Raw genomic sequence first — 27,888 nt, 5'->3', positions numbered from 1 at the left:
GCTCAGCCGCTTAAACTCTGACCATCACCCATGCTCCTTAATTAAGATCTCCAATTATCTGTTGCCTCTTATGATCAGGTAAACAAGAGAGAATACAAAGGGAAATCCTCGTCTGGTAGTTGAGGGATAGGGAAAAATAATAAGAAAGGGAAAAGTAACCCCAGTGAATAGTACTCCTACAACCGGTGGCTCCTGAGTGTCTACTATTCAATCACCCGTCTGAGTTACCTACCAGTCAGGTCGCCAGGAGTCTCCTCTCTGGTTAGTGTACTGGCCCCTTCGAGGCACCGCTGGATTCTGGCCTGTATGGGGATATATGGGTAACCTATTGGACTGAGTGTTGAATGTGAGTACCAGGTTGGTTGTTATATGGGAGTTAATTATAGTCCACTTCTGCTGTCCAATTCAGTTCCGTGAGTCACCTTGGTGCTTATTCAGTATTGCAAGGAGACATCGCGGGCTGAATGGATGAGAGAGTGTTACAGAAAGGGTGAATCCCAGTAACAAGTTGTCTGTTGACCATTAAATGGGACTTCTGCTTTCAGAGATCTGCAAGCATCGAATCACTGATGAGAGAGCCCCAAATAAATGGATACCTAACCGACATTAGAAAAAGACATTTAGGATAAAGGATGGAAATATATAAAGAGAGAAAAAGCTGAGCGATAAAGATTTTATTGGACACACATAATCATCTAAAGATGTAATCTGTTAACATACACTGGGTGGCTGAAAACCAGCTCCACTCTGGGTATTCCCAGTGTGTACCAAATCGCAATCAATCTGTTAATGATCCTCTAATTAAATGGATTGTCTCCTGAAAAAGTGCAACAGATTTACTCCCTATTCTATAGAACAGTCAAATCACCATTATATTAAATAGCTACTTCAGTCTGCTGAGTGTTTTTTTTCTCAAAATGGATACAGTATGAATTATGAACTTTATACTCAAACGTATTGGCATTGACACATAATTGTTACAATTCTGTATTACTGGATAGGCACTCTATATATTTTGTTGAGCTGACTATTGAATTGAAGGTCAAAAGGTGCCCATAAATGTATCGACTGACAATAATGCAGGTTTATGCCCAGCATTTGTAAACTCAACTGTACCCACACAAATTTACATACATGAAGGAGACTTTTACTGATTTACTAGCAGCAAAATTGACAAATCAAGAGCTGTAAAATAAATGATGGTTAGCAAAATACAGGAGTGAGATTATGACAATGTCGGCTCACTTATTGAAGAACTACCTGCACTCTCCCCGGAACTGAAAAGCAAGTGACTGTAGATACAGGCATAAATCAAGTAAACCTCTATAGAGGTAGACGTTTTAATAACTGCTTACTAACAGGTGCATGCATCTACTATATAGACTCCATTGGAGCTGAAGCGCCTGTGGGATTAGACCTTTATGCAATTCACCCGGGGCTGTGTGAAAAATAGCTGTATAGGCACACAAACAGAAGGACTTTAGCATTAACCTATGCAACCCGCACAATTCATTCAAAGAGTACCTAAATACAGTTTACAATTGATTAGTACTCCAATAAGGGTATGTTAGATAGTGCTTGTGTAGCTCTGTGGAGCTATAGACTGACAGGTGTGTGAGCCTGCAGTGTCCTTCGCTCGCAAGCTCAGCTGGGCTGCGGCGAGAGTTACCTCCTCTGTACGCTGGTATCCCCCTGTCCGTGACAGCGTTTCAGGGGTGCGGCTGCCGGCGATAGTTCCTCTAGAGAGCAGGAGATGGCTCAGCCGCTTGCACTCTGACCATCTCCTGCTCTCTAGAGGAACTATCGCCGGCAGCCGCACCCCTGAAACGCTGTCACGGACAGGGGGATACCAGCGTACAGAGGAGGTAACTCTCGCCGCAGCCCAGCTGAGCTTGCGAGCGAAGGACACTGCAGGCTCACACACCTGTCAGTCTATAGCTCCACGGAGCTACACAAGCACTATCTAACATACCCTTATTGGAGTACTAATCAATTGTAAACTGTATTTAGGTACTCTTTGAATGAATTGTGCGGGTTGCATAGGTTAATGCTAAAGTCCTTCTGTTTGTGTGCCTATACAGCTATTTTTCACACAGCCCCGGGTGAATTGCATAAAGGTCTAATCCCACAGGCGCTTCAGCTCCAATGGAGTCTATATAGTAGATGCATGCACCTGTTAGTAAGCAGTTATTAAAACGTCTACCTCTATAGAGGTTTACTTGATTTATGCCTGTATCTACAGTCACTTGCTTTTCAGTTCCGGGGAGAGTGCAGGTAGTTCTTCAATAAGTGAGCCGACATTGTCATAATCTCACTCCTGTATTTTGCTAACCATCATTTATTTTACAGCTCTTGATTTGTCAATTTTGCTGCTAGTAAATCAGTAAAAGTCTCCTTCATGTATGTAAATTTGTGTGGGTACAGTTGAGTTTACAAATGCTGGGCATAAACCTGCATTATTGTCAGTCGATACATTTATGGGCACCTTTTGACCTTCAATTCAATAGTCAGCTCAACAAAATATATAGAGTGCCTATCCAGTAATACAGAATTGTAACAATTATGTGTCAATGCCAATACGTTTGAGTATAAAGTTCATAATTCATACTGTATCCATTTTGAGAAAAAAAACACTCAGCAGACTGAAGTAGCTATTTAATATAATGGTGATTTGACTGTTCTATAGAATAGGGAGTAAATCTGTTGCACTTTTTCAGGAGACAATCCATTTAATTAGAGGATCATTAACAGATTGATTGCGATTTGGTACACACTGGGAATACCCAGAGTGGAGCTGGTTTTCAGCCACCCAGTGTATGTTAACAGATTACATCTTTAGATGATTATGTGTGTCCAATAAAATCTTTATCGCTCAACTTTTTCTCTCTTTATATATTTCCATCCTTTATCCTAAATGTCTTTTTCTAATGTCGGTTAGGTATCCATTTATTTGGGGCTCTCTCATCAGTGATTCGATGCTTGCAGATCTCTGAAAGCAGAAGTCCCATTTAATGGCCAACAGACAACTTGTTACTGGGATTCACCCTTTCTGTAACACTCTCTCATCCATTCAGCCTGCGATGTCTCCTTGCAATACTGAATAAGCACCAAGGTGACTCACGGAACTGAATTGGACAGCAGAAGTGGACTATAATTAACTCCCACATGACAACCAACCTGGTACTCACATTCAACACTCAGTCCAATAGGTTACCCATATATCCCCATACAGGCCAGAATCCAGCGGTGCCTCGAAGGGGCCAGTACACTAACCAGAGAGGAGACTCCTGGCGACCTGACTGGTAGGTAACTCAGACGGGTGATTGAATAGTAGACACTCAGGAGCCACCGGTTGTAGGAGTACTATTCACTGGGGTTACTTTTCCCTTTCTTATTATTTTTCCCTATCCCTCAACTACCAGACGAGGATTTCCCTTTGTATTCTCTCTTGTTTACCTGATCATAAGAGGCAACAGATAATTGGAGATCTTAATTAAGGAGCATGGGTGATGGTCAGAGTTTAAGCGGCTGAGCCATCAGTTCACAATTTGCTGAGGCATTTAATTTTACAAAATTGTTGACAACAATACAGATAAAAACGATATCTTGCTGAGGCAATTAATATCAGAGAGTGACCCAATATAAGGTTGCATAATCAGACATAGCCATCGATATAGCATGTCTTTTACTGTTCGTTTGTCCATGTCTTGTCTCTATGTTATATGTGATGTCTTGTTTCTTGACGTATAAATTGAATTAAAAATCCATCAAACGATTGACGTAAACTGATGAATGTTCACAGTATTTTAGTATAAGAAGTTGATTAAAAGTTATGTTTTAATGCAATAATCATACCAAATTCATATTATCAAGAGTGCGCCCAAAAAGGCACATTTGTCTTTTGGTCTGCTCCTTGCAGACACCCCCCTTTATTCAGTTACAAAGGCATAGTTGCCTACCGTATATAATTGAGTATAAGTCGACCCGAGTATAAGCTGAGGCACCTAATTTAACCCCAAAAAGCTGGGAAAACTTATTGACTCGAGTATAAGCCTAGGAGCCAAAGGAGAGGGGGAGAGGATTGATGAAGAGAGGATTAGGTGGAGCGGAGGAAAGTGGTAAAGGTGCCAGAGCCAGTAGTTGTACGCACATACAGCAAAATAGATAGCAGCACAGATAATCGTCGGAGGCTGGCCGCGCTGGAGCAGGATGACTAGCAGCACAGTAGGACCCACCACAAGAGACAGCACGAGACAGCCCACTGACTGACAGCAGCCAGCAGCTGCAATCTGATGTCTGCACACCGGCAACGCTCCCTGCGGCTGACAGTGACAGCTAACAGTCACTACAATGTGTGTGCTTCCAGGCCACTCAGTCTGCCCACCTCACCCTCCCCTGCTGGTGGAACACTGCTGGCATCTGTGGTTCCCCTTCTCCCCCCACTCTGCTCTACCTGCGCTGCTGCGGAGTACCTGAAGTGTGCTGGGGCCTGTGGTGCTGCAGCGCCATGCGAGACGCCGACCCTCCCGCAACCGCCCTGGTCCGCTCTCCTCTCCTGGTGGCTGCAGGTGGTCAGGGGCGCGGCTTCCTCCTTGTGCTGTATGACCCGGAGGTGGACTGTGCGCTCCTGGACGCAGCTGCTGGGCTGCGTCGGAGGACTTGTCAGTGTGAGTGACAGCCTGCACACATGCTGGGTCCCACCTCCATCTGGCAGCTCCGTCCTCCTGTCTCCACCGCAGTGTGACCCTCACTCGGATATAAGCCTGTCTCCACCGCAGTGTGACCCTCACTCGGATATAAGCCGAGGGGGGCCTTTTCAGCACAAAAAAAATGTGCTGAAAAACTCGGCTTATATTCGAGTATATACGGTACTCCTAATTCATTGCCTGCTATACTCCCTATTCAATGGAAAATCTTCCGCTGCACTGGAATCCAGGTGAAGCGCGAGGGGTTGCCAGGCTGAGCTTCATCCTGTGCACTGTGTGGGAGCCCATATTTCATGCCTGCACATATGGCATTGGCGCCCTATAGCAGCGACACTCTGCTCCTGCCTATTACAATGAGATGAGGCAGCATTGCTGAAAGCACATTTTCTGTGTGGTTTAGGGGGGCCTGTCCATTTTCTGCACACAGCATTGCTTACACACCAATCTGTTCCCAGTATGTTGGGGCTGGCACTGACCTGTGTGTGCACATGCTTCGCTCAACCCGGGTTAGCTGTTCACACTGCACAGCAACTGGGTCAGAATAATGGGTTGCTGGACCCGGGTAATTTCAGATGGACCTTTAGCACCGCACGTCGACCAGAGTCAGAACAGAGTTATTTGTGCAATGTGAAAGGGGGTATTAGTAATACCACTTTCAGACAGCCAAATCAACCCGGGTTATTGTTGTGTTAACCCGGTTTTTGTCTGATCTGAAAGCGCCACAGCACCATTTCCCTGGTCGGGCACTCCAGCATTTCAAACCTGGTCACGACCAGTGTCTGACACAGGTCGAGGGACAATGAACGGGTAACTAAAGTCTATCAACCAGGGTCCCGATCACACTATGGAGGAGGCGTCGCTTAAAGAAATAGCTCCAGATGCTCCAGCGTCCCCACCACCCCCCTGTGTGTTGTCGGTGACTCTCCAATAAGTCGCGTTGCTACAGGAGCTTTCAGACCACAAACGCCAGGTTCCTCCCGGGAGGGACCAGTGTCCCGATCCCGGCTGCCAACCAGCATTTGCGGACTGAAAGGGGTATTGGGTCTCCTCCAGCTGACACAGACACCTTTGGGCAGGACATTCCCCGTCGGCACTACAGTACGCTTTGCACACCGAATTCTCATAAAAACCAACTCGGAAAAGTTTCCAAAATGAGGAAAGTATGTGCAAAGGCTTTACTCTAAATCTGTGCTGCTGCATATAAAAAGGAAAAAAAAAAAATTGTAAAAAGCCATTATTGATCTCTTTCAGTCACACATGATAAGAACGTTGTGGTGAGGAAAAATATATGCTGGTGCCATTACCGTGGAATATGCGGAATTTGGCATATACTTCATATGCATGCATGCATTAGAATATAGATTGATATGCCAAGTTATCCTTTACTGCTTCAACAGTGTGGGTAGGGATAAATGCATTAACACTAGCTTTTATAGAAGAGAAGTAGTGTTCTATACAAAACAAACACAGTAAACGAAAGGTTATACATTTGTGAGCATGTAAATGTATGTGGAAATCAAACTCTTACAAGAAGTCTGGAGTCTGAATGTTAGCATGCAGAAACTACTGAAATAAACATGAATAGAAGCCCATATGGAGACCTGATAACTTATCTTACAGATGAAGGGGTGTCTAACTTTCAGCTTTACATTAAAGACACTACAAATATTAGCTAATTCTGTACTTCCTTCCTCAAACGATTCTAGAATCAGAGATATCTGGCACACAGAGAGACAAACATATAAACACAAACTTCAGCAGCTAAATGCTTCCTCCGAACTTCCTTAGTAGTGTCAAGAAGAGATTAGCTGAAGTGTAAGGCAATGCACTCCAAGCCTGTATACATACACTCGGCCAGTATGAAATCTTTAGTGATCCCAAAATATTTACTGAAAATAATCTATCTGCGATGTTGTCATCACATTGTACTGTCACCATGATGACTTTCAATGTTAAAATTCTTGAAATGTTGATGGCAAACATGTCAACATTTGTAAAATGTCAACATTGTCATCAAGTGAATTGTCAACATTAGGTTTAAAAGGATAGGGGCATACTGCACAATGGCTGCTGCTCTAATCACAGATTGTGGTTAATTACACAAAACTTACTTAGGGGTATATTCAATTGCTGTCGGAACTGTTATCTTGTCGGAAAGACGTCAGTTTCCGACTTGGCTAGGTTCCGATCTATTCAATAGGGGGTGTTTTCTTCTGACAGGTCGGACTGTTCCGACCTGTTGGAAACCAGGTGAATAGCCGCCAATCCACCTGCTGTTGTCAGAAGTGCAGCCAAAACCGGTAGGTTTTGGCCTAGTTTCCGGCAATCTCAATCCTGTTTTAAAAATAATCTTATTGATGCAGGGAGTACAGCACCGGGTGAGCAGCAGCAGCTCACCCAGTAAAGAGGGCGCCATCCCGCCTCAGTCACTCACTCAGTCCTGTCGCAGGCCGGGTTAGCAGCAGCAGCCAAATCCGAAAGCTAAATTTGTCTGCATTGAATAGGGCATCTATGATCAATTCTGACAAATGAATGTCGGAATAGATCGGACATTAGTTGAATATACCAGTATCTGCAATTGCAAGAACATTAGCTCCCAGGTTAGGTTAAGCTTAGAGTTCTTACCACCAGAACAGCTGCATTACTACACTACCAAATGTTGACGTTTGTAGCAGTTCCTCAGAGCAGATAAGTTTAATGTCAACAAATCCACCTATAGGGTTGACTGAATTGGCCAGAGTTTACGCATGGTGCTACTGCCGCTATATACATTACGTATGCTACCGCTGGATTTGAAGATTTGTCTTGGCAATCCAATGGGGCTGCATATAAAATCCACAAAGCTGGGACATGAGGGGGGATGTGAGTACCAATGCCATTAACAGCATTTAGATACCGTCACAATGGCAACTCGCCATCCTTCCATGCAGGGAAGAGTATGATGGATGAAGCCCCAAATCCTTATATTAAATATAGATTGCTGTTTTTTTCGTAGCCAATGATGTCAGTGATAAATAGGTTCATCACTGACAGGTTTAAAAGCAGACATTCAAAGGCTGTGATAAAACCATACATAATTGTAATACATAACTTGGGTTACTTCAGTCAAAAACCGCACTACTGCAATGCAGCTCTATGAATAGATAAATGCGATATGGTCAATAGGTCAACAAGCAGGAAAGTCGACACAAGCATTAGGTCGACAGTCAAAGGGTCGACATGGGTTTTTTCAAATAACGGGGGAACTCAATGGAATTAGTCAAAATAAGAATACACACAAGCAGGTGCTGAATTCTACATTTTGAGGTCACACATGGAGCGGCTTCTCTAAAACCATGAGCAGCATATGATTTACCTGCTTTAACTACTGTACCTACTGGAAAGCCTATGACTACTGCATTAGTTAAAATGATCAAGTTGAGAACAGCGATTTTTAGTGTGTTTGTGTGTGTGTGCGCGCAGACCACTTTGTTCTGCATGTGGAACATGACTTAAGGAAGCTACATGACTATGGTCTGCTGGCTAAGAAATGTATGCACAGAAATAATAATGTACCTACAGTATGGCGCTTGCCTTGTTTAATGTACAGTATTAATAACTTCTGGGTTTTTGTTTTTTTAAGCAAAACAAAAACCTTATGCTTAATTCTCAATTGAAAGCAGAAATGAGAAATCTCATTGAATTATTTTCTCCTAAGCCTACTTGCCAAGTGTAGCATAAGATTTATAGCAAGTAACCCTGTACTATTTATACAGGACATTGTATCAATGGGTTAAAATGCATTCTCGTCCTACGCTCTTATTCATTGCTACCAATTTTGCTTTATGCAGCCACTCAACAGTCTTTAATGCGACTGTCCAGCTGTTAACAGTTTTCATTTCTCAGTAATAAACCACTAAAATCCACATTGTAAAATAATTTGGAGGCCCATTAGCACAGCAATAAACACAGACTGTCACTGCCAGCACTCCATTGTTTAACTTTTCCCAAACAGTGGTTTACCCTTCTACATTCTTCTCCCTGCAGTATCATTTCTTCCTCCTGAATTAATTCCACTACTGGTTCTCCTTCATAGGCTTTTGTTGAATGAGCAATTGCTAGTGGAGTAACCAACACCGCCCACAGCTGTGTCTCACAATAGCCCCAAGCTGCTAGCATTACGTTTTCTGGAGGAGTTGGTCACGCTGCCCTAACTGCTGCAGACACTGGCCTTATTCATAAAAACGTGCAAGAGTAGGGATTTCCAGCAGGATTCCTTTACCTGTTTCCCCACCACAAAACAGTGAAATAAATGCATTGGGTCATGAGATGCTTGGCCCAGAATGCAAACCAACAGTTTGACAAGTCAATAAAAAGCCACCCATCCTTACCCAAATAAGTAGAAAGACAGGGTTAAGGACAACACAATTTGGATGTGCCCATAGAGGGCAGTTTAATGATCCCTGTTCTTCTGTTTACTGCACACAAACACTAAGGTGGTTGCTATTTAAGTGAGCTTGTGCCAAGTATGGTGAACATTGAACAAATCAGATAGACGTCAGGCAGATGAAGTGTTGGAAGAAAAATAAAGGAATTAAAATATGTACAGAGCAGCACTTTATTTCCTAAAATACGTTATATTCTAGCATATAAAGCTTGTATACAAGTTAGATTGGAAACAGTTTACATAAGTTATATAGATGTGTGTAATCACAGGAGAATTGCAAACCTCTGCGCGTGAACAGCTGTAGACTGTTACAGCTTCCCTTCGCCCTAACAGAGCAGAATGTAGTATATGAGGCAGTACGGATGGTGTAATTTATTTATTAACAGTCTGTTATATAGCGCACACATATTCCGCAGCGCTTTACAGAGTATAGTTGAACATTCACATCAGTCCTTGCCCCAGGGGAGCTTACAATCTATGTTCCCTACCACATGTACATGCGCGCACACAGACATTCTAGGGTTAATTTGTTTGGAGCCAATGAACCTACCAGTATATTTTTCGATTGTGGGAGGAAACCCACGCAAATACGGGGAGAATATACAAACTCCGCACAGTTATAGCCATGGTGGGAATCGAACCCATGACCTCAGTGCTGTGAGGCAGTAATGCAAACCATTACACCATCCGTACTGCACCAAGGAACCACGGACGGTGTAATGGTTAGTAATTGGAAGGTTATTTGGCTCCTAACAAAACTAACCCTAGAATGAATGTGTGTGTGTGTGTGTGTGTGTGTGTGTGTGTGTGTGTGTACATGTGGTAGGGAATATAGATTGTAAGCTCCACTGGGGCAGGGACTGATGTGAATGTTCAAATATTCTCTGTAAAGTGCTGCGGAATGTGTGCGCTATATAAGAAACTGGTAATAAATAGGTGCACCGGAACAGCTGCCTTGCATAGAAAACTAGTCAATGATTGCTTATGGATAAACAAATTGAATCTGGCTTTGTAAAAGCTATTTTGTGTTAGATGTGACGTGAAACTTATTTGGTACATTAAGTACACTGGTGACCAGTAGACACCATATCGATATGGCATATCTTAAGCACCTACTGGCATTAACTCAATTAGTGATCAGTGATTTGATAACACTGCAGAGAAAGTGCTGTAATGCGTTGTTCAAATAATACATTAAGAAGCAGTCTTAAATATTTAAAATCTAAATCAACTAACACCATTATGGATAAGATCTGTTAAAAAAGCTTTAAACCACAATTTATGGAAGCTGTGTAGGGAGATAAGCTTAATTTGCAGACTGACCTTTTATTTATTTAGGGAACCAAATTAGGTCTAATTATATTAGAAGTGAAACCAGTAAATTTCCCTGAAACCGTAAACTAGCAGTCTTTAGACTTGTTATGTCAGCAAATCAGATTGCTGGTGATTATGAACTTGTTCTGAAGACTACAGAAAACTATAACTAAGCACTGTAACGTCAGTACACAGAAACAGACCTAAAATATAAACTAACATACCATGGCCTGGACTGAGGCATTTGGGATATGATCACATCTTAGGAGGTAGATATGAGCGCTAGATGTGCGGTAAAGGCCCCCATACACTAGGGCGACTTGTCCTGAGGACAAGTCGCCCCCGACTTCCCCCTGAGCTTCCCCGGCAGCTCCCCGGGGGAGCTTGATAAGATTGGCACTTGATGTGCCGTTTTTTATATGTGATAAATCGTCTCGATTTATCACATGCAAACCCGGGGAGCAGGGGGGGGGGCTGCAGAACAGGGCTGATGGTGGGTGGCGCTGCGGGGGACAGTGACAGAGCCGGGCAGGGGGAGGCAGGAGCTGTCAGTGCTGGAAAAAAAGCCCATACAATGAATGGGCAACCTGTGATTGGTTGAGCGCTCTCTCAGCCAATTGCTGACTGGCTGAGAGAGCGCTCAGCAAATCACAGGCTGCCCATTCATTGTATGGGCTTTTTTTTCCAGCGCTGACAGCTTTTCCTGCCCGGCTCTGTTACTGCCAACTCTGTGTCCCCCGCAGCGCCCCACTGTCTTACTAGCAGCGCCCCCCGCATTGACGGCTCCCTGCGGAGGTAGTGCAGGCGAGGACCGCAGGCGTCGCAGAGCAGAGACTGTCTGCGCGGCGGGAGAATAGAAAGAAATCTTATTCAAAAGACTGGGCGGCCGCTGATTGGCTGAGAGCTCAGCCAATCAGCGGCCGCCCGGTCTTTTGAATAGGATTTCTTCCTATTCTCCCGCCACGCCGACGGTCTCTGCTCTGCGACGCCTGCGGTCCCCGCCTGCACTACCTCCGCTGGGAGCTGTCAATGCGGGGGGGGGGGGGGGGGGGGGGAGGGCGCACTGCTAGTAGACAGGGGGGCTGTATATAAAGATATATCGGATCTGAACATCGTGGGTGCTAAAAAGCACCCATGATGGCTCAGATTCCGATATATCTTATGTTCTGCAGGTCCGACGCCGTGATCTGATCCGATGCGTGCGGGACCGCGCATCAGATCAGATCAGATGTCAAACACATGCGATTTTGGGCCGATTTCACCCGATTTATTGGCCCAAAGGGCCGAAATCGGATGAAATCGGCCGAAAATCGCAGTGTATGGGGGCCTTTAGAGTCATTCTACAAGTCCAACAAGGAGCAGATTGAATTAAGGTTCATTTCCTCTATAATTAGGGCAGATTCAATTAAGTGTGAAAGCTGGATTTACATAATACTGCACTGAAAGCTGGCCTTGTTCTTTCTTTGCCTACTGTAATTGGGTAATAAATGTGTAGCAAATGCTAAATATGTCTATCTGAATCTGCCCCATAGCATGGAAAGGGTGTTTCAAGGAATGCAACATACGCAAAACTTTAAAGACTGTATTGCTGGAAACTTGCACATCTAGTAAACTGCACAAATTACCATGAAAACAACCATAAAAGTCACCCTAACTGCTCATCTCTATTTAGCAGCATGGGCAGAAATGGCCATCTGACAATTCTGGCATATGCCAGAAGGTCCAAACATCTGATAGATTCATCCAGATGTCTAGAGGCTTGGCCAACAGACTCATATTTCCCAGCATGCTACACAGCTGGCATGCTTAGATAGGGCAAAGTCACACCTACTTTCCCAATGTGTGCACAGAAAAAAATGCCTGAACAAATATTGGTTTGCAGTCAGTCCTTACAAGTGCTTAATGACTAAGCAACATCGGGATTCTGATGGTCAGTACAAAGACATCAGAATCCCAACTGACTGGGGCTATTCTCCCTTGTGGGGGACCACAATCCCTATAGAGAGCATATAACCTATGGCACACACAGCGAGCCGCCGAGCCCACAGCATAGCGATCTGCAAGAGGAGGGGTTTCATTGCGCTCACCCCCCTGTCTGAGTACCAGCAGTCGGGATTCCGATGTCGGTATATTGACAGTCAGACTCCCGACTGATGAACACGCATACTACACCCGTCCATACAGCATTCATTACTTACATTGTGTCTTGGCCTGCACCAACTCTCAGTGTCAATCGTGGGATTACAGGTGAAGGGGCTGGAACAGATAACTCCACTTTGGCCTGGTAAAACAAAATTAGAGTTTAAAGATAAATTGACAGAATTTTTATTTTTTAATTAAACTAAAAAAAATAAAAATAAAACAAATACCATTAACAACTGAAGTGTTCTCCAGATCTAGGGTTGTGCATGCTAAATATGTACATAGCAGCTAAGCCTTACTTACCTGATCACAGAACATAGCAATGATACCACTTTGGTCTCTGAATAAAATTGCAAGCGCATGAAAAGTTTGACATGCATTTTCAAGATTTTTTTTAATTTTGCAAAGGTCAACATGAGAGATGTTTTTGGTTTTGACACCAGAGCATGTGGACTCCAAATTAGTGTAGCACTTCTTTGGCCGTGCTACAGGCCAAGAGCCTGGGTGCACTCAGCACACGTTACTCATTCCCAATAGAAAAGTATGACAAAGTAAAAAATAAATAAAAAAAATTGTCAAAAACTCATGACAACCATTGCCATGTCAGCCTTTTTATGGTGTCAACTTTGTGCATGTCAACCTTTTGGTGTCGACCTATTGACTGTTTATGTAGGCACTGTAATTTTATCATCCAGATGCCATCTGGCAAAACCGGAACCCTGGGTGACAAAACACAGGCCAATAAACAACTGTCATTTGGGGGGTGCATTTAGCTTGATGGCAATTGGCATTAGAAATCCCAGTACCAGAACTGGAACATCAGTGGAATTCTGATTGTAATTATGCCGGGGTCTCTTTAATGTGAGATAAGAGGGTGAGGGTTCAGAGTTCGGCACTTTAAAAGGGGTGTGTGTGTGGGGGGGGGGGGGGGGGGAGGAATAGAATAAGGCACTAAGGGGAGAGGGTTAGGCTGGTGGGTGAGGTGGTTAGGCATCAGGTAGGGAGGGTTAGTGTTAGGAGGGTAGAGGGACGAATTGCTGATATTTACACCCTTTGTGGTTACTTTGTCAACTGGCATAATACCTCACAACTTCAGAATTTTCCCAATATCTTAGAATAGCTGATATAGGGCAAATTACTTATTCAAGGTATTCACCACATTTTAAATTACATATCCAATGACAATCTAGGTATTATGCTACTGTTTAATATAGCATTGTATAAAACAAAATGTATACATATACATGGATCCAAATAAGCTGGAGAAGTCTTAATTTATTTGGTTTACTCTAAAGACAAAATCAGACCACTGGCTGAGTAAACTTCTCCCCGCCTGAAAGACTTGCACCATTTACTCAGCAGGGCACATGTCTGTTCCACTGCTAGTAGACTGGATATTAAAAAAAAAAAAAAACACAATGTAATCATTTCAACAAAACAAAAATCTAATTTACATTTTCATTAGAACTGCTGTTGTGTTAATGTGTTATCTCCATTTCATTAAGATTCAATCAATACTTGGCTCGGATAGAATTGTAAAGTTTATCACAAGCTGTATTTCCTTTCCAGGACACATGTGCATGTAATTTTAATATTTTTGGGTTAAAAATGGACAACTAACCATTTGGGAACTTAGAAATCCCAGGCTAGGAGCATTTTCAGTTCTAAGCTACTAAAATCACCATAAAGGCACACCATTTTCTAAGTACCTCAAATACATTGTGATTGGATTTGTCTAGTTTTATGTATAAGCAACACTCCTTTCACCTGAACTAATGCTGGTAGTCTCATAAACCCTTTACTGCCATGTGCAGCATTTTTTGCTAATCTTTATGGATTTAGCTGCTTTGCCATATACCTCGGGCACTAAATGATAAAAAAAAAACTTTAACTCCATATTGTTCCCAAAACCACAGAACAGTTGCAAAAGCTATGGAAACCTACTTGCAATTTAAAAGGGGGAACCAGTTTAAAACCCTGACTTGTAGGAGAGATGTATTTAAGAAACACTTATTAGCCCATTGCTATACAATTTAATTCAATATGGCAATCCTTTGTGCTGGGAAGCTTTACAGTTTATCTTCTTAAAAAGGTTCTTTCGGATGACTACTGGGCAGGCCTGTCAATTTAATCTGTTATTGCTTTTCTCAATTTTGCACTCTTTTCTAAATCTTAATAAAGCCAAGACTGACAACAAGAAAACTACTACAAGTTTCCGTTCTGGCTGTATCTTTAGGTGAACATGTACAGATAGTGAACTGTAAATACTATATATCTATTGTAAGGGAAATAAAGCTTGGACACAAGGTATGATATGCAAAAGGACCAGCAATGTTAAATATCTTACTTTTTCATGCTTATGTTTTTCCTTATCTTTGTCTTTCTTCTCCTTTTCTTTCTTTTCCTTTTCTTTCTCCTTTACTTTCTCTTTGTCTTTTTTCTTCTTCTTCTCTTTCTTTTCCTTTTTCTTGTCCTTCTCTTTAGGCTTCTCTCGCTCTTCAGCTACCTTTTCTGGAAGTAGTGGTGACATGGAAGGCAACAAAGATGGTAGTCTTACTGCATTTGGAGTACTTATCATTGGCAGTGGAATATCTTTAGGTGTTAATAAAACAGGAGTTGAGGGTGCAGTTTTCAGCTTTTCTTCTTTGCTTTTGTCTTTCCCTTTTTTATCTTTATCCTTCTTTCCCTTTTCTTTATCTTTCTTTTTATGTTTTTCTTTCTCTTTCTTTCCACTATTCTCCTTCTGCTTTGGTTTTTGATCAGAGTCATTGACATTTTTTAACATAAACCTATGCATTTCAGCATCATCATCTCTGGCAGTTTCTTTCCACTGAAGTTTTGAATCTTTGCCACCATCTTTATCTTTGTCCTTCTCCTTGTTTTTATCTTTGCTTTTGTCCTTGCTCCTGTCTTTATCCTTCTGTTTTTCTTTGTCCTTTTTCTTTATCTTTGTTTTTAATTCTTTCTTCGCTTTTTTCTTCAAATCTACTGGAGAAGCTATTTTTGCCTTCTCCTCATAGGCTTTGACCAGTGGTTCTGGAGTAGGAGGAGAAGCAGAAGGAGAGGAGAAGCATTGTTGACTGATTGGATCATTTGGTGGAGTTTCTTGATTGACTTTTCGGATCACCTCATTTATTGAGTCGTCCATTGTCCATGAAATATCAGAGCTAGAGGTGCCACCTGAAGCAGGCAGTGGTGTGCTACAAGTCTTACCAAGACTGCTGTTAGTAGATGAAAACTTAGGAGTAGCAGGTTCTGCTATGGTAAGTCTTTTAGGACTAGTAAAAACTTCACCCTCAGATTCTGAACCAGAAGCAAATTCGAAAGGATCAGGTTCTTGCTCAGCACAAGCACGAGCAATTACCGCATCAATAGAATCTTCAATGGTATTATCAGCCACTGATGGCTTCTTGGATGAGTTTTCTGTATTTAATTTTTCAGAATCCTGTGATGTTGGATTTTGCTTTATTTGTACATTGTCTTTAACAATCTTTTCACTTAATGCAGGTATGGGTATACTGCTTGGGGATTCTAACTTTACAGTTGGCTGAGTACTGGCTGCAGGAACCTTTGGGCTTTTGGGACTCTTAGGACTTTTTGCACGTCCAGGAGATTTTTTCTCCTTTGGCCCACTTTTAGGTGATCGTATAGGGCTGCCAAGTACTGTAGCCAGTGGTATAGATTTAGGAGATTTTGTTTTTTGCCCTGGAGAACCTTTTGATTTTGTCTTGGAGGTCAATGCTTTAGATTCTGATGGCTTGGAAGAGGGAGTCTGGGGCTTTAAAACAGGAGACAACATTATTGGTTCTAAATGAGGAAGGGCCAAGTCTGAATTGTCCTGTATGTGAGTAGGTGAAAGTATAGGAGGAACCTTTTGAGCATTTATTGAACTAAGTGGTTCACGTGGTTCTAGTGTCCCCTCTAAAATCTCTCCTTTAATATTTGCTAACCGCTGTCGTTTCGCAAAAGGCATATCTAAAGTTTCAGGACTATCCAGAGGTCTTTTACTTAAATAGTTTTCATCATTAATAGTTTCATCATCTTCCATTTCTCCTTCTTCTTCAAGAGGAATTTGCATAGCTTCTGCTGATGTCCCACCATCTGTGGGCACTTGCTCCTCTTCTTCCTCTGCAAAAGGTAAGTATAAAAGCATTAGTTGGGAGATACACGGGGGGGGGGGGGGGGGGGGGGTGCAGGAATTTTACAGAGGCTAGTAAGTACCTACATTTAGCTTATTAGTTCATTCAGATGTCTCATACCATCATATTGTCCAAACAGATGAAACTGGAGCAGTCACATTAAAATCTAACATGGTGCATCATACAAACCATCAAAGAGTTTCTGAATGGGCAAGTTACTTTTAAATTTGCAGAACCTGGACCTCAAAATAATTGAGCATACCACAAATTCATGTTAACAAAATATTTTACAAAAAAAAAAACTACAACTTTATAAACAAAGGTTTTCAAGTCCAAAATTTAGCCCCTCTGATGCTGCAACAGGACCTTGAAAAAGTTGTGCAAGAAATGGATACTCTATCATTAACTAGCAGACACCTAGAATTACTAGTAAAGTACTTGACTTCTACCCGTAACCGTTCTTAATGTGTAATTGATTTTTGGGGGAATAAACATTGATTTGTAACACCAAATACATGAAAAATACATACATTCATACATAACTATGTTTGCAATAAGCAGGTTACATTTGTTTTGGGTGTGGATCATTGGATAGACAGCAACTAGGTCGACATGACTGAAAGTCAACATGGGGCTTTTCAGGCACGGTGCCTCGCTATGCTTGGCACACAATTTAATTCTCCTACCACGCCCTAGTGGATGGTAGGGCATGAAATACGACCTGTTGGCACGTCGGCTCAAAGAAAAACTGTAAAACCCCATGTCGACCTAGTGACCGTATCCCCTTGTTTTTATAAAAAAGCATTAGCAAACCATAAAAGGTTTGTTCTAGACATTTCTGACATATTTGGTGCATAGTACAGCTAACAGTCATATTTGCATGTAGCCACAGGATAACTAATGCTAGGTACACAAGGAAAGCAGAAATGACACTGAATATTATAAATGGGCTAATATATATGGTAATACTGTTGTATCACATAGCTGCAGAGGGCCCTGATAACTGTGGGACTCTGGGGTTTCTATGACTACATACCAGACCAGTCTGTTTACAGGACTTGCTGCTGACACCACACGAGTATACTTAGTGCTTTGCCTTTGTTATTTATGATATTCTTTATGATAAGGACATATCCACCTATTTTCTCTGCCTGTCAGATACAATAAATTGGAATCGTAAATCACCACTTTTGTGTCATTTGCGATTACGTTAACATACTACTTGCTAGTACAGTTAGAGGAAATTGATTTTAGGAGGAAATGCTCACACATGTAAAATACGGACACATTCGTATTCCAGCGATGCATAACAAATACACAACATTCGATACTAAAACAAAAAAAATGTAGTGTTTTAAACAAGCAGGTAATGTAAAACACACCCCTACAATTCATCAGAGTGAATCCCAATTAAAAAAAAACTACAGAATTGGATTTTAATATAGTTTTTTTTTTTTTTTTACATGAAAATAGAACACTCCAGTGAAAAAACCCTCAGAAAATCTGATTACAGACACAGGAACTAAGCAACAGCTTGGAATATAAAGACGTGACATTTTAGCACTATTTTACCTTAAGTATATCCATATTACAAGTAGACTGTGTAGACATCCCGTCCACCCCGATACGTGGTCCTGTGAGCATCGTATCGGAGTCGGGAGGTCAGACCAAGGGCACATAAGATTTGCTAAATCTTATGTGCAGCCTCCAGGTGGGGGACGCAGAGAAACGGTGCATGGGGGACAATGCAAGCTGACCAGAGAGGCGTGCAGGGACAGAGGCAGCGGGAGGGGGGCGCAGGTAAAGGGAACGGAGAGCTGGGCAGGAGGAGCAGGGAGCTGCAAGAAAGGGAAAAAAACAACAACAGCAATACAAATGAATGGGCAGCCAGTGATTGGCTGAGAGATCTCTCAGTGGCTTCCCATGCATTTGTATGGGCCTTTTTTTTTTTTTTTTACAGCTACCCGCTCCTCCAGCCCGGCTCTCTGTTCCCTCCGCATGCAGTTCCATGGGAGTTGCGTATGGCCGCTTGTACCATGTGCTCATCTTCCATTGTGTCCCAGAATCGGCTGAATCGCTGCGTTACAAAAGTAGGGTAGTGGATAAGTGGAAAAGCCTACCATCAGAGGTGGTAGAGGCTAAGACAGTAGAACAATTTAAACATGCTTGGAATAGGCATATGAATATCCTTAAAAAGAAATAAGGATAAAAAGGGTTGAGATTACCTGAAGGATAATAAAAAGGGGCAGACTAGATGGGCCAAATGGTTATCTGCCGTGAAATTCTAGGTTTCTATGTTACAAAATTAAATGGGACAAGAATAAAGAGTTGCAGCAGCGGACAGGACACTGATGCAATTATCAGGGTGGCAGAGAAATATTCTAAGAAAAACACATGAGAGCCCACATTCTAGAGGGGAGGGGCAGAAAGACTGGGATGACACACAAGGGGTAGAAGTGAGCATAAACAGTAATGTTAGGATGAGATACTGTTAGATTTAAATTCTGTGGTTCTTTATAGCCTGTTTAAAGTTTGTAGGTAGGTGAAGATTCTGATAGGGAGGGGTAGAGACTTCCAGAGATATGAAGCACAACAAACAAAATCTTAGGCCCTACATACGCAGAGATTTGTGCCAGAGATTCATAACGGGAGATTCAGCATGAGAGATTTCACTCTCTCAGATAATTAGCCACATACAGAGAGATTGGTGTCAGAAATTCATAGTGGGAGATTCAGCATGAGAGATTTAAAATCTGTCACAACTGTCAAGGTTTGTGCCAATCCTGTATGCAGTATGTAGGGGCTAAGAAAAAAAAAAGAGGTATAATAACATATCTATGATTCATAGCATATAGAAGAAGGAAGAGAGTCGGCGGGTGGACATTTAAGATATCCATGTGTTTACAGGACAAGTATACGCAGGACATTTAAGGTATCCATGTGCTTACAGGACAGGAGCATGTTTAATGCATGCAGTTATTTAAATAAAAAAAATACATTCCACATACCAGAAACATTACTGGAATAGCTTAAAATCGTTACGGTCTACAATATTCATATTGGCATTTCACTAAGATGATTACACTGTGATGTATTCTTCTCTATTAACACTGCCATATTGGTAATTGTTCTGACCCAAACGCCGTCTAATTATTTTAGTGTGTTACATACTAACAGCATTCCTGTCGCTGTGTGGGCTACAGACACAGCGATAGTCAGCCACTTTCTGATCGATTATGTAAAATCGCTCAGAAAGTGGCTTAATATCGCTCTGTGTGTAGAGCCCTTTAGAAGCAGGGAGGCAGTAACCCGTTGAAAGGAGAGGCGGCGTGCATTTGTGGAGCGAAGAGAGTGGGTGGAAGGGTAAAGAGATCAGGCCAGATATGTAGGTGGAAGATTAATGGGTATTAGCTTTGTAAGTGAGTGTGAGGAGCTTGTATTGTATTCTGAAGGGGAAATGAAGCCAGTGTATGTAAGAGAGGGGAGGTGGACATAATATGTTTGGAGAGGAAGAGGATAAGGGAGCAGCACAGAGGATAGATTGGAGTTGGGACAGGCATCTGACAGGGAGGCCAGAAAGAGGATTACAGTAGTTCTATCTGGAGATGACTTGTAGTAGGGTGAAAGTCTATATAGCATCCTGGGTCAGAAAGGGTCTGATCGTGGAAATATTTTTTAGGTGGAAACAGACTGAGTTGTTGAATGTGTGGTTTAAAAGAGGAAGGAAAAAAGAATAATGCCAAGGCAGCATGCTTGGTGGCTATAGGAGACCGTTCTTCCATCAATAGATCGTGAAATTGTGGGAGGCAAAATTTTGCTGGAAGGTGGGAAGATGATCAGCTCAGTCTTAGACATGTTTAGTTTAACAAAAGCGTTGGGAAATTCAAGGAAAGAGGGAGACACAAGTGATGAAAGCAGAGGAGACTTCAGGAGAGAAGAGGTAGATTTGAGGGTCATCAGCATAGAGGTGATATTGGCAGTCGAATGAGATCACTTAGAGAGGACATATAAAAAGAAAAGGAGAGGACGAAGAACAGAGACTACATTCAGTGGAAGTAAAGGGAAGATTGAGTCATGACAGGAAACAGAGAAGGAGCAGTCAGAGAGGAAGGAATATAGGCAGGAGAGAGCAGTTTTACATAGACTAAGGAAGTGAACAATTTGGAGAAGGAGAGGATGGTCCACGGTGTTCAAAGCAGCAGAAAGGGCAAGAAGAATAAGCAGAGAGAAGTGGCCTTAGATTTGGAAGCATGAAGATCATTGCAAACTTTTGTGAGAGCAATTTCATTGAAGAGAAGAGGACATAAGTTAGACTGGAAACAAGCAGGGAGTGGGATGAAAGAAAGATTATAGACAATACGCTCAAGGAGTTTGGAGGCAAATGGGAGGAGAGAAATGGGTCGGTAATATGTGTGTGTGTGTGTGTGTGTGTGAGTGAGAGAGAGAGTGAGAGGATTTTTTTTTTTTAAGTATAGGAGAGACGAGAGCACGCTTGAAGGCAGAGTGGACAGTGCCTGATGAGAGGGATAGATTGAAGAGGTAGACTAGATGGGAACAGGCAGAAGGAGAGTGGAAGGGGAGGAAGCGGGAGGGGATAGGGACAAAAGGGGAGGTGGTGGGGTAGATGAACTGATGAGGACCATACTTTTCTCAAATGATACATGGGAGAAGGATTTCAGAGTTGGTAAAATGGATTATGATGGAGAGGAGGTGGCTGGTTGCTGATAGTCTGGTGGGATGCCAGTCAATTTTGGATGTGAAGTGGCAAAGTGCAGAGAAAGAGGAAAGGATATGGGGTAGTGGAGGTGAAGGTGGGCAGAGGAGGGAGTTGACAGTGCCAAAGAGAAGCCAGGGATTTTTGGATTAGGTTCTTGAAGTATGACTGTTTAAGCAAGGGAAGGGGCAGCACTAAAGGAAGAACATAGATTTTAAAAGGGAGGACGTCTTAGAGCATGATTTCCTCCATGTTTGAGCGTATTATTGCATCATTTTGGTGCATTTGGTGTGCTAGAGTTTCGGTGTTCCTTTTAATAACCTAAGTTTTAGGAATTGAGTGTTGCTGGTCTTTGTTCTTCTGACCCAAAATGTCTCCCGTATGACGTGACAAACTACTTTTACAAGGACTCAAAGACCTTGACACCACACACTGCAATGTGAAGACCTTAGTCTCCTCAAGACTTACACATTGGCAGAAGGTGGACCCAGATATTTCCTGTGCGATTTTTTGGACACACAAAAAGCGCTACAGCAGCACTTACCTCTTGCACAGCAGTGTACGGCCGAGGAGACTCACGCACCAATCAGCTGCATAATACAGCCACACAGCATCAAACTGAGGGCACACTGAATTAGTGACTCCAGCCCTGGGAGAGGTAACATCCTTATGTCGGCCCAAACCCTCATGTGAACATTTAGTTAAGTATGGCAGGCCTCAATAACACGGTGCTGTATTAGCAAAAGACTTTGCACCTACTGTCACTAGGAGACCGAATACCGCAACACATAAAGGGGAATTGTTATCGTTTAAGGACTTTACTAGTTTTGAGTTTTCAGCATAGATCAATCTCCTAATACTTATTTAATTTTGTACTGTCATTGGTATATGTGCAAATGTATTGCAATTCAAATGCGATCCCTATAGTTGATTAATAAATATCTTACTTTTTAAATTCCTGTTTTAATTAGCGTTTGTCTGTTTATATTAGCCCTGCTTTAAACATATAGCTCAGACAATACCTAATGGTGGAACAATTTACTAATATATATATATATATATATATATATATATATATATATATATATATATATATATATATATATATTCAGTATACACACACACACACACACACACACACACAACATATGCTATAAACATTAGTTAAGCTTAAACATAACTATTTTGTATTTTTTAATGTGGCCAATGTACTTCTTTATGCACACACTATTCGATTTGCGTTAACGATATGCACGACAAACTTGTTAATATTATTGTGCAAATCATTCAGTGTGTACCCACAATAAAGGTAAATGATACATGCTCCTGCAGATTGTTAACAATAAACACCTGTCATTTGAACATGCAGACAAATCTGACAATATCATTAGCAACTAAGTTTGGCGCAGATCCGGGTGACAACACTGAACAACATTGTTTAATCTATAATCTGTCATTGTTTATAGCCCAGGGCTTAAGGTTATATGTAATAAAACAAAAATATCTTGGGACAAAACTACTACAAATGTCAAATATTTATTACTTAACACTTCGAGTGCCAACTTTTCAGAGAAATGTTTAAAATATCCCCTAGAAATGCCAGCGTCGCTCACATTTGATATAGAAATAAAATAAAAAATTTTGTGTAGTAAAATATATTTCCTATATAAAAAGGGTAAACGTAATGTTTACCCTTTTTATATAGGAAATATATTTTACTACACGGTCATTATATTATTACGCCTATTTTGACATATTCATTCACTTGGCACTCAAAGGGTTAAATATCCCTGCATAAGAAAAATAAAATGATTGATGGCATTGGAAAAGGTAAATAATCAATATGGCATGGTTTGAAAAAAAAAAAAAACCTACATAACTGTATAGTAATCAATTAACTTAAAGTTCTGTAGAATAAATAAGCTACAAAACTATTTCACAGATCTTTTTCAGCACTCTGTTTGGCAGTAAACATGGATATAAAACTATTAACTACTAGCTCAACCGATGCCTTCATTTTAATGCAGGACTTGCCCCACTGCTCTCAATGACCTTGACAAAATTCTGGAAAAATATCTCAGGACCTGGGGCTCTAAAGCTATTTTAGAATTAGCTTTGAATAATTGTCCCACAATATGAGTTTCTTGATTAATTGCTTCAGATAAGGTCTCGTTTTCTTCACTGGCCTCCAGTGGCTCCCCCTTATTTCCCATAACCACTTGTCTCGTTCCTCTGTACACTGAAAATGGCAAGGAGGAAAATCAGATACACCAATTCCATTACTTAAGGATTAGCTTTGAGATAACCCTTCATATGCCATTTCTGCCTATTATTAGTGTAATTATTTAATCAAGTTTACTTAGTTTGAAATATGCACTAATTGTTTTCAAAAGCTTATTAGACAAGTATAAAAGGCTTACAAAACGTGTAGGAACTGATCCTTTAACAGCACAGAAATCACACACACGGTATGCAAAATTAGATATCATTAAACATTACTGTGCTTAAAGTTAATATGTCAAAAAGTTGCATGCATTTATTACATTGCTGAAAAGCAACAGATAGTAAAAAACAGTGCTGACACAATTGCTCAGTGTACATACAGGAGCATGAGTATAAAGGTGCATACACATGGGGCAATCTCAGACCCATTTCTAATACCCCTTTTACACTGCACAAATAACACGGGTCACTGTATGGTGTAAAGGGCCATTTGAAAAATACCGGATAGAGCTAACTGGGTCCTGTTCACTTCTATGGAAGAGGCAGCAGCATCAACTCAGTGCTACCTACTCCCCCACCTGACGCGCTGCCCTGTCCCCGGATGATGTCAGCAACCTAGTAATCCGCTTGGGTCGCTGAGAGCCGCAATTACGGCAAATGCACCTAGGACCGACCAGTGTCCTAATCCTGGGTGTGACCTGGTATTTACGGTGTAAAAGTGGTCTGACTAGATGACTTGGAGCGTGGATCGTTCCATGTGCATGCCCCCAGCGATGGTGATGCTCGGTCCCACATATCGCCATTTCCTGCATGGAAAGACAGTGCTTGCGCTGTCTTGCCTGCAAAGATTGTGGGGTTTTGCCCATAAGCATAACCGAAACCCCCGAAGAGTGCAGTACGCTCAGCACACATCGCAGGTGTGCCAAGTAATCTTTCTTAAGCACTCCGGCTCCTGATGCCCCATGTGCACGGGGATTAAGAGCTGTCATTTTACATGTTTAATAAGTCCTAATCTTACAAGCATTAGGTCTACAGTCATTACCACTATAGGTCAGTCACTAGGTCAACACATGAAATATGTCGACGTGGAAAAGGTCTGAAAAAATGTTGACATGTTTCCCCCCCCAAAAAAAAAACAAGTGGGTATAGAGTGAGAACATAGAAAAGACTATTTCCTATATAAGGTAAACATTACAGGCTATTCTGATGAATAAATGTGTTTGCTTGGCAATTTTCACACCTATTTTGACAAATTCACTTGGCACTCAAGGCCAGATGTACTACGCTTAAGGGATAAAACGGAGAGTAATAAAAAACCAGCCAATCAGCTCCCAACTGCCATGTTACAGGCTGTGTTTGAAAAATGACATGTAGGAGCTGATTGGTTGGTGGTCTATCAATCTCCATTTTATTACTTTTCAAAGCTTAGTACATCTTGCCCTCAAAGGGTTAAACATGAACATGCTGATGCACAGATCAATGTATGCCAGGTTTTATGCTCATACATAAACAAACAAAAATGACTCGTGCCTGCATGTAGACTTAAGGTGTGTACACACGGGGGCGATATTGGCTAAAATCGCTGGGAATATGGTTGCTGAGCGACCACATTACCAGTGATTTGGAGTGCTGCTGGTGATAAATCGCCAGCTGCGTGCTCCCGTGTGTACTTCCTAATGGTCGTCAGCACCAGAAGGACTCCCTTCTGCTGCTGCTCCCCCCTTCCAGACGCTGCTCCCTCCCTCCTCCCTTCCAAGTGAAAGCAGCAGCGTCTGCTGCTCCATCCCCTGCGCCACACAGCAGCAGCGTCTGCTGCTCCCCCCCCCGCCCTGTGACGCTGCTCACTCCCTACTCCCTTCCAAATGACAGAAGCAGTGTCTGCTGCTCCCCACCCCCCCCCACGACGCTGCTCCTCCCTTCATGTCTCTCTCTGTCTCTCCCCCTCCCCCCCCCCCGCCAGCAATCATATCGCCCCCTGTATACACACCATTAGTGTAATTTGAAGTTTACAACTCTAAGCACAAATAAGTCAGGATTGTGCAAAATATACACAAATGAGTAAAACCGATGGTAACGGCTTTGTTGGCTGATTGCATAGAGTGACTGCTGTATTATATGACTTTCTACGCCTCTGTTTTACTTACCGTAATTGATCATTTCATTTGAACTGTGGCAGTTATGAAGTTTCCTATTTCATTTTTAAAGGGGCAGTTTGTATTTAATTAATGGATATTTGTATGTAATCTGTGCTTTTATAGCGTAAGTCTGTATTTAATATGATACAAAAAGGGTTTCACATTACCAACACGGTTTAAATCCTAGATAGATTATCTATAGTGTTCAAGTGGCAGATTAAAATCCTCCATTGGGTAAAAATCTGGGTTTAAACAGGTAAACCTGTGGTTACTTGAATCTGCCCCTTAAATAACTGAGGGGTAGATTTATTAAGCTCGGTGAAGTGATAAAGTGTCTGGTTTTTATCACTGGCCAATCAGCTCCTACCTGTCATTTTTCAAAAGCAGGCCTGTAACTTCAGTTAGGAGCCGATTGGCCGGTGATAAAAAACAGACACTATCACATCACCGAGCTTAATAAATATGCCCCTGAATTATTGAACTCACGTCAAAGCAGTTTTAGTTGTGCTAAGAATTTGTGTTTTCCAGCTACCTCTACATAGCGCCTACAACAATAGTTAACATGATAAAAATGAAGGGGTTAACTAAAGCACTGAGGTCAAGTCAATATGTATCACTAAGGAAAGCTCTGCATAGTGCAACAACAGGTTATAATTAAAGCTGGCTTAATTGGGATTGTCAGGATTTTGGACATAGTGTTTAAATAAATGTAAACCAGCGATCACATTACAATGTACCGCTAACAATTACGCTTAGCTGCTATGATTCGGTGAGGTTTATGTAAACTTCTTATGACCTTTCCACTGCAAACCCCTGCAGGAAAATGCAAGCAGACTTACCAATAATAGTTGTGTTTAGGATGCTATAAAGTACTGCCTGCACTCCACCATCATTTTATTACATGTTCAAAGGTTATAAAAAAAAAAAAAAAAAAAAAATTATATATACACACATACACACACACACATATATATATACACATATACATACATACATACATATACTCATACACACACGTATATATACACACATATATATATATACTCCGCGTTTGGCCGGCACTCCCTTGGCCTCAGTGTACCACTTGCCCGGTGCCCTCAGATAGGTCCCCGTCAGTATGGCGGATACATTTGCATACATACATACGCGGCGGCACTCTCAGACGAAATGACAACAATGACACGGCTGTCTAGTGTCCTATACACAATATATATATATATATATATATATATATATATACACACATACATATACACATATATACATACATACATACACACACACATATATAAAATTAAAATATTATATGTATATATACAAACACACACATATATATATATATATATATATATATATAAAATAAAATTTATATTAAATGTATATATAATAAAAATAAATATATATGATCACTCCTAACTTGTGAGAGTTATTTGAAGCCATGAGTGCCGCACCCTCTTTGGATTTTGTTTTTTAAATATATATATATATATATATATATATATATATATATATATATATATATATATATATATATATATATATATATATACACACACACACACACACACACACACACACACACACACACACACACACACACACTAAACATCGGCACTCACCTTTCCTAGTTTTGGGGTGCCCTATGGCTTGTGACCACATTGTTTAAACAGACATTGTAGGGGCTCTGCACACACTAAATTAACTGATAATAAATAGTGGAGATTTGGTTCATGAATTGTATGTATGTATACACACACGTTTTATTGATAAAGAAAAACATAGACCTTAAAAAAAAAATACAAAAAAATACTTTTGTTGGTCAGAAGCTTGCACCAAAGCAAGTATGTTTTAAGGAACCCCTTTATCGCTTTGCATAACTGTGTATATGTGGAAGTCCTTGCAACGTGGCTTGAAAGTATAACGGAAATTACAAAACAGCAGTGGCAACATGGAGCAATATACTCTATAGTTTCCATTAAGTGGATATCGACTACTTGGGCAGATATAAGCCTGGCACACAAACTACTGGGAGATATAAGCCTAAAACACCAGGCTGGATTAATAATGGGGTTACATCTTCACGTGCCAC

At 41.4% G+C, this 27,888-nt stretch overlaps 1 protein-coding gene across 2 annotated transcripts in view; it reads right to left on the bottom strand.

Annotated features, from left to right (window-relative positions):
* Positions 1-27,888, bottom strand: part of TAF3 (TATA-box binding protein associated factor 3) — a 108,273-nt gene that overhangs the window by 6,174 nt on the left and 74,211 nt on the right. For both annotated transcript variants that reach the window (XM_083183395.1, XM_083183394.1), the window contains exons 3-4: positions 14,936-16,716; positions 12,645-12,727 (exon numbers count right to left, since the gene is read on the bottom strand). In XM_083183395.1, the coding sequence (XP_083039521.1) occupies positions 12,645-12,727; positions 14,936-16,716 (1,864 nt within the window). The remainder of the gene's footprint in view (positions 1-12,644; positions 12,728-14,935; positions 16,717-27,888) is intronic.

Source organism: Crinia signifera, chromosome 4 (genome assembly GCF_055691185.1).
Source record: "Crinia signifera chromosome 4, ASM5569118v1, whole genome shotgun sequence".
Taxonomy (NCBI): Eukaryota; Metazoa; Chordata; class Amphibia; order Anura; family Myobatrachidae; genus Crinia; species Crinia signifera.
Note: the sequence above shows the minus strand (reverse complement) of the source record. Positions and strands in the feature narration are given on the sequence as shown.